At 43.1% G+C, this 12,512-nt stretch overlaps 1 protein-coding gene across 1 annotated transcript; it reads left to right on the plus strand.

Moving 5' to 3' along the window:
* Positions 1-3,526: 3,526 nt before the first annotated feature.
* On the plus strand, positions 3,527-12,502 carry LOC307242077 (high affinity choline transporter 1-like; the record flags this gene model as incomplete). The annotated part of the gene is made up of 7 exons (XM_080016412.1): positions 3,527-3,667; positions 4,652-4,795; positions 6,231-6,384; positions 6,950-7,167; positions 7,844-8,400; positions 10,808-10,878; positions 12,381-12,502. The coding sequence occupies 7 exons, from the start codon at positions 3,527-3,529 to the stop codon at positions 12,500-12,502; spliced, it is 1,407 nt and encodes a 468-aa protein (XP_079872538.1).
* Between the last annotated feature and the right edge of the window lie 10 nt (positions 12,503-12,512).

The following is a 12,512-nucleotide window of genomic DNA, read 5'->3' on the forward strand; positions in this document are numbered from 1 at the left end:
TGGTTGAAAAATTAGACACGCCGATACAGCCTGTTACTCTGTTTCACCCAGTCAGAATTATTGAGGAAGATCGGCACCACACTCACATGGGCAGTTTAAGTGACGTATAGGGAGGTACCACCCCCTACTCTCAGAACCCAAAACAGCACATAATTATATAACAAAGGCATTACACTATTTTGCATGTTCTATAGAACAAAAAAATATACACTTCTGAAATAAATATCGAAACCCTTTTGGGAACATTACATATGTATGTACAATTTTGAAGTTTAGATATTCATTGTAACGTACAATTTGAGATTGGGTGCCCAAACATTTCCACTTAAGTGTTACTATATTCAGTCCTTGAGCAAATTGACCCTGGTGGGCCAGTGGGGACAAGGGGGTTGCAGATGTTGTGGATCAATGACCAGTCCCTTGTTTTCGCAATGACAGCAGACTTGAGATTCACCGCACCATCAACTACCCCACTAACATCATCAAACTAGTTTTATTTTAGTTTGTGCAAACACCTACAAACATTCTGTTGCAAGACCTCTTATACAAAAGGCTAAGAAGCCTCGTGGAGGAGGAGCAGGCTCAGTTGTTGGTTGTTGTTGTGCTGTTTCTATGGCCTGCTTCATCAGTCGCTATTTGTCACTCACTCTCCAATGTTGCTGCTTGTGGCTTTAAGTTTAAATTAAGAATGTGTGTTTGGATATGTTTTGTTTTACCATTGAGGTGTCTTACACTGTCTTATAGCTACGTGGATCGGAGGGAGCTTCATTAATGGACTAGCAGAGGCAGCCTACACCCCCTCGATGGGACTGGTACAGGTCGCCGTCCTCTTGGCAGGAAATGTTGCCTTTTACATTATCTGTAAGTGTAAGGATTCAATACGATAACACACACAAACTCAATTTCCTAGAAATGACAGAAACATGAAGTCAACTTTTGAAGAGTTGCTTTGTGTCACTCCAACATTTGCAACAATCACGATCTTGTGAACTCTCGAGTGAAAACTAGCGACCTTGACTCACAAATATTTAAGTTAATTGAATATATCTCACAAATAAAATGTCTGTCTTTGTTTCATTTAGGTGGACTTTTCTTTGCCAAGCCAATGAGAGACCGAAGATATGTAACAATGTTGGACCTTTTCCAGATCAAATATGGAAAAGTATTAACAGGAGTAATGGCAGTTTTATCACTTTTAACTGACCTGGTGTGTATACCAACGACACTTATTGGTTTAGGTAAGCAAATAAAAGAACCATTAAAGGATATATTTGAATATTTTGAATAATTAAATAAATAGTAACACTAGTAATCCCTACAGGGTTTTCAATTTTGTTATTTATTATGCACTCAGTGGCCACTTTAGTAGGTACAACTGTACACCTGCTCATTAGAAGAAGAATCTTTAATTGTCACACAACACACCACACTACAACACATGCATACACACACACACACACACACACACACACACATGCTTTGGATGGTGACCGGTGAAATATGGCCTCTGCATTTGATCCATCCTGACTTGTCCTTCCTCTGGGGGGGCAGCCAGGAGCAGTGGGCAGCATTTGACAACTGGACCTGGTTCCAAATGTCTATTGCTGGTCAGACAATGATGTGTGCATGTTTTTGGTGTGGGTCCTTTCTTTTAAACTCCACACAGAAAGCCTCCTAATTGGAAAATGACCCGCTGGAGCACGGTGCCAACAGCGCCCCAGGCAGGAATCAAACCCAGGTCCAGGACTGTGCCACTAAGGCAACGGTATAACCAGCCAATCATGTGGCAACAACTCTGCAGCATTAAAGTAGCAACATGGTCCAAAGGTTCAGTTTCTGTTCAGACTTAACATCAGAATAAGGTAGAAATGTGGTCTATGTGACTTGGAATGAGCGTGTGGTAGTGGGGAGTGGATTTGGCACCATCAGCAGGTGGAGAGAGCCAGCACTGACAACCAGTAGGGAACACAGCTGCAGAAGATTCAGGTAATTAGCAGAGTATTCTGAAAATCTGCTGTGGTTCCATCTCTGTCTCTCCTGACGCCGAGGCTGGGGCTCCCATCCCCCCCTTTTTTTAAACCTGTGCTGTCAGCATGCTGGGCATACAACACAGAGTACTTGTATGCCATTGCATCAAGGACAGAGCTAGTCTGCAAGTGGAGTTCAAGTCCTGAACCTGCAATGCAACTCTTTATTCATACTTAAATCATCAAGAACTGCTGCAATAACTCTGTCCTGTGGATGACAAGAGCACAGTTTTTGGTTATAGAGAACCACCACCAACCCCTCCCTTGGAAAACTATTTATCATGTTTGGGTCTATAAACAACTGATCACTACTCCAAGAGGGTGAGAATCACCACGGGTGAGATAATTAAATATAGAACCAAAGAACATTTACATAAAAATAAACATTGGATGATATGTATTCAAAAAGTTAATCAGGTCCATGAAAACTAGAACAACAATTGGTCACGTGGCCTCTTCCTGTCATAGTTATGGCAGTAAATGAGGGCAGAAAGGAGAGGAATGCAACAAGCAGGGTGCTGGGGTGCACTCGAAGCAGGTGTTGTGGTGTGTGCGTGTGTGTGTGAGGTGTCCACCGGTGAGTGTACATCACCTATCCCAATTGGTTCTGGTGCATAAGCTTGGTATTATGTCGTGGTGCCTCCAAGTAGAGGAAAGGGCCCCGAAGCCCCCCCGAGCTCCGCACCTGCGTAGACACCCTGTGGCTGCAGGACAGCCCTGATCACCCTACCCTGCGGCCACAGAAGACCCCCAGGCCCCCAGAGAAGCCGGAGGGCTGCGGAGCAACCCCCACACCTGGCCTTGAGGAGCATAACCCATTGCCAGGGAGCACGAGGAGACCCCATACCCCATGGGTGCACACATACAACCCACCCCCAAGTGTAGGCACAAGACGCAGCCGCAGGCACAGAACCTGGGCCACGGGACAGACAGACAGACGCTCCACCCGAACGGATTGCCCCGCAGGTGAGCCAGCGGTAGGATGCAGTGAGGCGTGCCCCACCCTTGCCCACCCGCGCCCCGTGCAAGGGCGGGGCACGCCTCACCGCATCCTACCAGATGCCCCACCCGTCAGCAAGTGCCGAGTTCCCATTCACGTAGCAGAGTGTGCTCAGCGCGGGGGAACCTGGATGTGTTGATTTTTCCGTACTTCAAGATCGAGACATGTTACCTTCCTCCTCTTTACATAAAGCCACAGAAAATAATTTGTTTATGTGTTTTTTAAGATGTGAACTCTTACTTAGCCTTGAGAAGAAGAACAGAGTACACATACCTGTATACTGTACAAGAAGAGAAAAACACAGCAATAAAATGTGAACTCTGCTTAGCCTACATAAAGAGAGCAGAGTACATATCAGTCATACAAGAGTTTTTATGAAAAGCACAGTTTCACAATTCTTATGAAAGGACCAGTCATTCAAACACTGTGAAGAACTGGGATCCTGTGTGTGTGTGTGTGTGTGTGTGTGTGTGTGTGGGTGTGTGTGTCAGGCTCCAGCATGAGTGTGATTCTGGATTTATCCTACACTCTGAGCATCTGGATCTCTGCTGCCGTGGCCGTCACCTACACCCTGCTGGGAGGGCTGTACTCTGTGGCCTACACAGATGTCATACAGCTCATTCTCATCTTCGTCAGTCTGGTGAGTCTCAACAGTGGAGCTGGAATTACGTATATTTTGGCAAACTAACCAGTCCTAAAGTTACAATTAAATAAGGCTTTTTAGCAACAAACAACATAAATGCAGAGCTTTATTCCTGCATAGCTTTTAAAAAAGCAAAACTTAATTTTGCCCAGCTGATGAGAGATGACATATCGCTGCATTATTTGTATAATTCACACTTGGCCTACCGTAAAAAACCTAATATATAATGAAATTTGTCTTTATGTTGCAACCAAAGACTATATCATTGGGAGCAAAATTTTTGAATTGCAAACACTAATGCTAATTTTGAAAATAAAACATTGGTTGAATAATACATTGAAACTATAATAACAAATAACAATAAAAAAAAAAATATATATATTGAGTTTTCTGATTAAATACCTTCCCTTTTGTTTGCAGTTTACCCAACCTATCACCTCGTGGAAAATAATTGTGTTGTTGCATGGTGAGATATTTGTGTGAAAAATAAAAAATAAAGTCCTCTTGGCGGGCTTTATTCAGAGGTGCAAAATCGGTGTTTCCATTTGTCAACAGCTTTTGTAGTAACACTATCCCCACCAACTCAAATTACCCAAACAATCTCCTTTACATCAAGAACAACTCAGGTGCTTCCAAAATAGGTTAATTCATTAGGAATGTTAAACAACAACCTTCTCACCCCAAGTGCAGCGTTTACCTGAGAGCACAGCTTGCTCGCTGTTAGACCACATGTAGGAAACATTCTTCTGGTCTGTGAATACGCTTTCCCGAGCAGTGCAATGGAACCAACGCATCAGTTTCTGTGCATTTCTTGTCAGTGTATCAAGTACAGAGACACTTAGAATCTGCAAATGTAACATTTCTATAGACATAGTAAGCTTTCACAGCTTTAGGGAAAATGATTCATCCTTCAGATTATTATAAAAAGTTTCATCACAGACATTTCAGTTAAGCAGTTATATATTGTTTGTCTCCATGCAGTGGTTGTGCGTTCCCTTTGTTGTCATGAACCCTGCTTCCTCTGACATCACCAATATGACGTTGTCCAACACCTCCCACACCTCCTGGCTCGGTACACGGGACACCAGCACAGCCTGGAAGACGACGGATACTTTTTTAGCATTGGTAAGAAGGAAAGCTTCTGTCAAGATATTTTAAATGTATGCATTGAGTTCATCTAAAGTTAGAGTTAGAGCAGCAGGCTGAGAATGTACTTGCTTTATATTATTAGTTTCGAAAGTGTGTTCCCATTAACTTGTTTACTGCTGGAATGACAATTTACACTTCCCTATGGCTCAATCCAGCACATTGTAGGCAAATGTTGCAAAGATGAAAAGGCCATTTACAACAAAATCTTATGGGATGGGTCCGACTGTGACAAACTAAAGTTGATAACTACAACCAGAATAATTGTGGGCCAGTGTGCATATAACTTTTGCCCAATAAAGACACTGTTCACATCTGTTCAGCTCATAACTCATCACAATGTCTAACAGGATTTAGTCACCATGTGCTTTAGTAGTCTTTACTGTACATATGGTGTTCCACAAGGCTCCATGTTGGGCCCACCACCATCTTCTCTTCAGATCCTCTATGTCCAGAAGGAATAGTCTGCTGTATTTTACTGCTGGAATTCTGCTGCTGGAATTTAGTACTGATCCGTATTGGTATCAGAGCATTTTTATGAGCTTGATTGTGACTACTTGGACAAAGATTCGAAACGGATACCCAAAATCGGTATACCTGCATTTCTAATTTCAAGGGAAAAAAATATAGTCTTGTCATATCTTCACTTTTATTACTTTTCCAACTGACGTCCACTGCATAAGCCGAACTTTGTGGTCATTAGCTATTTTTATTCTTTATTTTGTTTTGTTCAATTAGCAAACGGTGGAAAAAAAATACATCTAAATAAAAACACATTTTGTCTTAATTAGTTTTGTTTGGAGACAGGGAAGCGCAGTCGACCGGAGATCGCTCCCTCTCCACTGTCCCAATCCAAGGCAGAACGGGACAGTCCATTAACTCAGTTGTGTTTTAAACAATTTGTACACACAAGTAGAAAACAAACCAAAATAAATTTATCTAAAATAAATACACAGGAAAACCAGCACACTGTGTACGGCGCACTCCTGTCTGGAGGAGACAAACTCCACTCCTGTTTTTACTTCTCCATACAAGTAAGAAATCAGTAAACTAAATAAATGTGTTCAGCCTGAACCCAGCGCAGCATCCAGTACGCGCAGCACCAACATTTCAGTCTGTATTGTTTTCATTTTGCCCGCGCACTAAAGTTTTCGCATTTGTTCTTTGCATATTAAGTGGGGAAGGTATATCTGGTCACAAGTGGTTACTTGAGATGCATTTGGAGACACATTCGAGTTCCAGGTGTGTACAGACGGACAGAGCTGTCTTCTTATGATCGGATCACCCAAGACATGTAAATGCCAGGTGTAAATAGGGCGGTAGACCCAGCCGGCACATCAGTGCTCCCTGTTTATTTTAAAGACTTGGATTGAGTGGTGAAGAGTGAATAACTTCAAACTAATTTCTTTTGAAGGCTCTAGGAGCCTTGTGCTACCAAGCTACGCACCAAAGGACCTTGTCTGCCTCATCCTCAAAAACAGCCCAGATCAACTGTTTCGCTTCTGCAGTCACTGTAATAATATTTGCAATTCCACCAACTATAATTGGAGTTGTGGCTGCATCTACAGGTATCAACTTCTTTTTTATTATCATAATCAAGTTATTTTAAAATATTCATAGTTTTTAATTATTTAAGGTCTTGAATTGAGTTCGTGAAAAGTTTTCTTATTTTATTACTTTTTACATTTCCACACTTAAATGATCATTCATATAAAAAGTTCATTAAGGAATCTGTAATAGAAACTAAGTATTTACATGACACCTTGACTCTTCTGCTTCCTTTCTATTCCTTGAGAGATTCCCCAATAAACTCAGCAGACATTTCCACAATACTTCCACTCACATAGTGGTGGAAGTATTCAGACCTTTTACCGGCTTTAGGCTTTTACTGGCTAAAGAACAAAGGCACGGAAACAAAATGACTCAAGTAAAAGTACCAAATAGACAATTTGACTTGAGAAAAAGTAGATATGTACTTGCTGATAAATTTTATTGAGTACAGAAATTAAGTACTTGTACTTTGTTACTTACCACCACTGTATGTTATGTGACTGTAGAATTTCTATAGGGCAGACACTGCTGAGCTATTTGCTAACTTGATCTGTCTCAAGACTTCTTCTATCTGTACGTCAGACTGGAACCAGACCTCCTACGGTTCTCTGTCTCCTTTTGAGAGTGGACAGGCAGCAATGATCCTGCCCCTCACCCTGAACTACCTCACCCCCTCCTACATCTCCATCATCGGCATCGGAGCTGTGGCTGCCGCTGTGATGTCATCAGCTGACTCAATCTTACTGTCTGCAGCCTCCATCTTCACCTCAAGCGTCTACAAGAACATCCTGAGAAACCAGGTGAGTAAAAATGTAGTTGTTCTCCAACCCTTTAACCTGCACTATGACAAATTTGTAATAAGTTGCTTCTTATATATCATACATGTGAAGAGGAAGTGGATGAACAAGAAAATCCATCCATCCACAATTCACCGAGGCTTCTCTGGAAGCTCTTTTGGTCAATTAAGACCAGCCGCGGAAAATTTCCTTCAACAGGAAATTGGGAAGATATCTCATAAGTGAATCAGGAATTGGAGCTCTGGAAGATGTATAGCAAATGAATAATTGTACATTTGACTGTACCTGTGAGAAAGCACTTTGTACATTCACCAGACAGATTGACACAGTTTGTCACCATTTCAGAGTGATGCGTAGGAAAATTATGATGCAGTACCATTGGTGGCCACAAAGGCACCTTGGAAATTCATAGCCCAGGTTTAGAATAGTTAAAGTATTTGTACTCTAAATTGGTTTTCATGTTTCGGTTTTCACAGTGAAGGCAGGAGTGGAGTGATGAGTATAGATCCTGTAGAAAGTTATCAGACATAAAGCAGGCTCTGCTGTGTGGTAGTAACACCCAATGCCACAGCATGGGGGCACCACAGCAGAGGATTAGGAGCAAGAAACATGGAGACTTTAACAGAAGAAAAACAAGAGATCATAACTTCATCATGTCTTGGTTTTCCTCTCATTTCAGGCATCCCAGAGGGAGCTGCAGTGGGTGATCCGTGCTGCGGTGGTCGTGGTTGGTGTTGTTGGTACATCACTGACCATGTTCCAAAATAGCATCGTGGCGTTATTGTTCTTTGGTGTAGCTGTGGCATATGTCTTCATTTTTCCTCAACTGGTTTGCGTTATTTTCTTTGACCAATCTAGTGGATACGGGGCTATTATGGGATTTGTGGTGAGTTTGTTGTTGAAAGCCTTGTGCGGAGAACCGATGCTAGGAGTGCTGGCTACCATCCACCTCCCAGGAGACAGACTGGAGGATGGTGTTCACATCCAAAACTTTCCTGTAAATACTATGTGCATGCTGTCTTCCATAGCCTCCATCTTTCTGTTCTCCTTCCTGGCTGCACTGCTCTTCAACAAGGGCCTCGTCCCTGAGAGATGGGACGTGTTCAAAGTCAAAGTCCAAGACTCGCCACCAGCAACAGGTGGTGCTATGGAAGACAATGGGAAAGTGGATGAAAAGGATCCCCAACAAGAGGTTTCAGAGCCAATGATGGACAGCCACTGTCCATCATCGACAAGGTGAATCATAGACATGGTGTCTGGATTCTTTGCTGGAAGAGTTTGGTTGTAACAGAATTAAACATGCTTTCTAACCTCCCCATCTTTCATCTAATCTCTAACTCTACACGAGATTCAACTTGTCACACATACATACATACATACATACATACATAAAGTAAAATGTCTTTGCAACACACCCGGAGATTATGCACAAGGCACTAAACCGAACATAATAGCTAACCTAATTCCTATGAGCTAACTAACTGAAACTGATTCCTAAAACGTAATACAGTTTGTGAATAGAATAATATAAATAAAATAAAACTCAAAAAGATAATACAAAGGGGGGGTGAATAAAAAGAAGGGAATAGAGCTATGTATATGAGAGGCCATTTCTATACAACGATATGTGCAGTAAAGTGCATGTGAATAAATTGAGTATTGAGATATACAGTACAGTATACAACAGTACAACACAGCAAAGTATGCAGTAACCCAGAACAGTGATGCAGTACAGTATGCTACATACAGTACATGCAGAGAGATGTAGAACTTCCTCTGCTGCCTGTGGTGGTAGGCCCCACTGCCTTACATCAAGTAAGGCAGTGGGGCCTATGTGAGTGTCTCAGTGCTTTTTGTTTGGACCCCTGGTAAGTTCAGCATTGACATTTCTCCTGGCTGGCAGAAAGAAACCCTGTCTCAGTCTCTCAGTGCTCGCTGTGTGACTGTGGAGGTATTTGCCTGAGCGCAGCATCTGGAACAGTCTGTTGTTGGGGTGATAAGTCCTGCGGGCTCTGCTACTACACCTCTCTGTGTATAAGTCCTGCATGGAGGGGAGGGTAGTTCCAGTGGTACGTTGGGGGGGATGCACCGCCCTCTTCAGGGCCCGCCTGTCCTGATTAGCAGTTTCCAAACCAGGCAGTGATGTTGCCTGTGAGGATGCTCTCCACTGGTCGAGAGTAGAAGGACTTGAGGATCCTCACCGAGACCCTGAATTTCTTTAGCTGCCTGAGGTGGTTAAGACACTCCCTCGCCTTTCTCACCAGAGTATCTGTATGTAAAGTCCATGTTAAATCCTCTGTGATGTGGACCCCCAGGTACTTAATGCTGTTCTCCCTGTCGACAGAAGTCCCATTAATCACCAACGGGGCCTGTGTCCTTGGTTGTAATCCCCTTCTCAAGTCCACAATCAGCTCCTCAGTTTTGCTGACATTCAGGAGTAGGCTTTTGTCCTGGCACAAGAGAGACAGGTCAGCCATCTCCTCATGGTAGGCCTTCTCATGTCATTGTAGATCAGGCCCACGACGACTTGCTGATGCTGTTGGAGCTGGACCTGGCAAAACAGTCATGTGTGTACAGGGAGTACAGTAGGGGGCTGAGGATGCAGCCCTGGGGGGATCCCTTGTTCAGGGTGAGGGAGCTGGACATGTGCTTCCCCACCCTAACTACCTGGGGCTGGGTGGATCCAGGCACACAGCAGAGTGATCAGTCCTAGCTCCCGCAGCCTGACAGCCAGTCTGGTGGGGACTATGGTATTGAAAGCTGAACTATAGTCGATGATCAGCAATCTCACATAGGCCCCCTTCCGGCCATCCAGGTGCGTGAGTGTGGTGTGCAATACCCGGGAGACCGCATCGTCTGTGGATCTGTGTGATCTTGAATATCCTAGTGAACGCCGGGGCTAGCTGGTTAGCAGTTACTACTGTTACTTATTCAAATTTGTGTATATTTGGCTAATTGTATTTATTTTCTTTTTTTGTTTACTCATCTGTAGACACGCACAAATAATAAAATCACTATTTCGCATAACTACACACCATCACTACTACTTCTTGTCAAGTCAATTCTTCAACAGCCAAACTCTTACTTAGCTCAGGATTTCCAGTACTCTTTCTTCCTCTGCATATTACTGAAACTCACTGCAAACATCAAGTTCAAAAACATGGATGGATGAAGATACAGCGGTACCGTGACATACGACTGTAATTCGTTCTATAAGAACAGCCGTATGTTAAAACAGTCATATGACGAAGCAATTTTTCCCATATAAATTATGAAATCATGGTAAAAATAAACAAAACACAGCACAAACACAGTAAATATGAAAAAAATATCGATGAGCCACGAACTATGTGCACACACCATGTAGGTCGCCCACTGACTGACTGCTGACTGGCCGCCGTCGCACCAACTGCAAATTTCCACGGTCGTAACTTGGAGCAGTCGGTCACAAGTCGATACAAATTTTTGCGACTATTGCTACTCGTATCTTGGATTGGTTGCAAGTAGATGCAGTCGTAAGTCGAGGAACCACTGTATTATATTCATCTAATGCCGTCTTGTAATTTAACATGAAAAAAGGTTTCATTCATCCTGGGTCTTCTCATATTGTCTCTTTTGATGGATCTCTTGTTGAACATCTCAGTTACTTGAGGGGAAACATGTTCAGCAAGAGGGACCTCAGTGGGAGTAGAACTTGTAACCTCATGGAAAAAGGTAGAGAAGAGTAAAGGGGGATAAAGGGTAAGAGGTAGGTAAGAGAATGAGGGAGTGTCCCCATTACGCAGTGTTTCTCGTTTAGTTTAAAAGGGAAACTGAGCCGCTGGGGGACGCACAGCAGAGCATAGATCATGGGCGCCACAAGAACGAGTTCCTCATGAATATGCATATCTTGTACAGAACATTAGCTATCTTGATGGCTATTTGCGCTTTAAAAAAATGCACCTGATAAAGAGGGCCCCATGGACATCATGGAACAAAGAGGCAGGTCCTTGAGCATCGACTGCCATGCCCTCTGCATGTGCCAGCAAAATGTAAACAGACTACAGTGTGCAGAAGTTCGGCAAACATACCTTACTTACCAACAAAAGTTTTAAGTGCAGTTGTTTGTTCTTCTTTTAGAAAAAAATATACCAGTTTGTTTAATATTGTTGCGATAACAGATTCAATAGACCCTTCCACATCAGCGGAGCTCCTCAACGTCGCTCCTCTATATAGTCTTCTTATCAAACCCGCCCCATATTGGATAAACAGTTGTGATTGGCCCAACCCGAAACCAGATCGGCTGGAAATCTGGTCAAACATGAGAGGCGGGAGATGTATTCTGCAAAGCAAATGAACATGATCTGCAGATTGGTCTGGTTCCCAGGCTATGGAAGTCCATGGGCTAGTTGGAATAAGCCCAGGAGCAGATGGACATGTGTCATGACAAGGGTTCCTCTCCTCAGTGTGTGGGGGTTTTACCTGTTGCTCATTAGACCAACCAACGAGCAACAGGTATACAGCCATTCTTATCCTGGGCCCCACTTACTCTGACCAAGGTCAGGTGGGGCTGCTCAAACTACACTATCCCTACACCAAACATGGTATTTTTATAAATTGGATCAGATATGGGTAGGTGCTTTAAAGGCAAACTGGTTTCAGATCTTGAGGGACTGTTTCCATATTTACTGAGAGACAATGGGAGGGAGCAACATAGTAACATGTAATAACATAGCAAGGAGGACAAAGTGTCTTCGGCAGGTTTGCATGACTCAGATTCTATCTGGACACAGAAAGGAATTCTATGGCCTGGATCTAATGTGTTCTTCTAGTGTCAGACCCAAATTCTTTGGGTTTTTGTTGGTGTTTCTAGCTGATGAGTGGTACTTTACCATCCCAAATAATTTAAAAGTTTGTTTAATTGAACTGAATAACAACTTGGGTATGGGGATCAAGGCTGAATTAGTACCCCAGGGCACTCAAGCTCATAAAATGCATACCTTTTTTTTCTCCCAACACTGAGGGCCTGTCGTGCTCAGGGGCCCCTGGGCACCTGCCTAGATTGCCCATATGGTAAATCTGGGCTTGATGGGGTAAATAATCTGAGATCAAAGATTAGAGAATGAATAGGTCACATCTAAATTAAGTATTAAGAATATATCTAATTTTGTGCAAAATAATGAAGAGAAACATGAGGGAGATTAAGCTTCTATAAATATTCTATGGGATGCTTTCAGAGGGATTATGCTTCGCTATTAAGGGGGAGGACCGGCCACAGGGCTGCCAGGCCAACAACCTCTCCATGAACGTCAATAAGACCAAGGAGCTGCTTGCACATTTCAGGAAGAAGCAGCACTGAGACACAGCAC

This window comes from Zeus faber, assembly GCF_960531495.2.
Source record: "Zeus faber genome assembly, chromosome: 16".
In the NCBI taxonomy this organism is placed as follows: domain Eukaryota; kingdom Metazoa; phylum Chordata; class Actinopteri; order Zeiformes; family Zeidae; genus Zeus; species Zeus faber.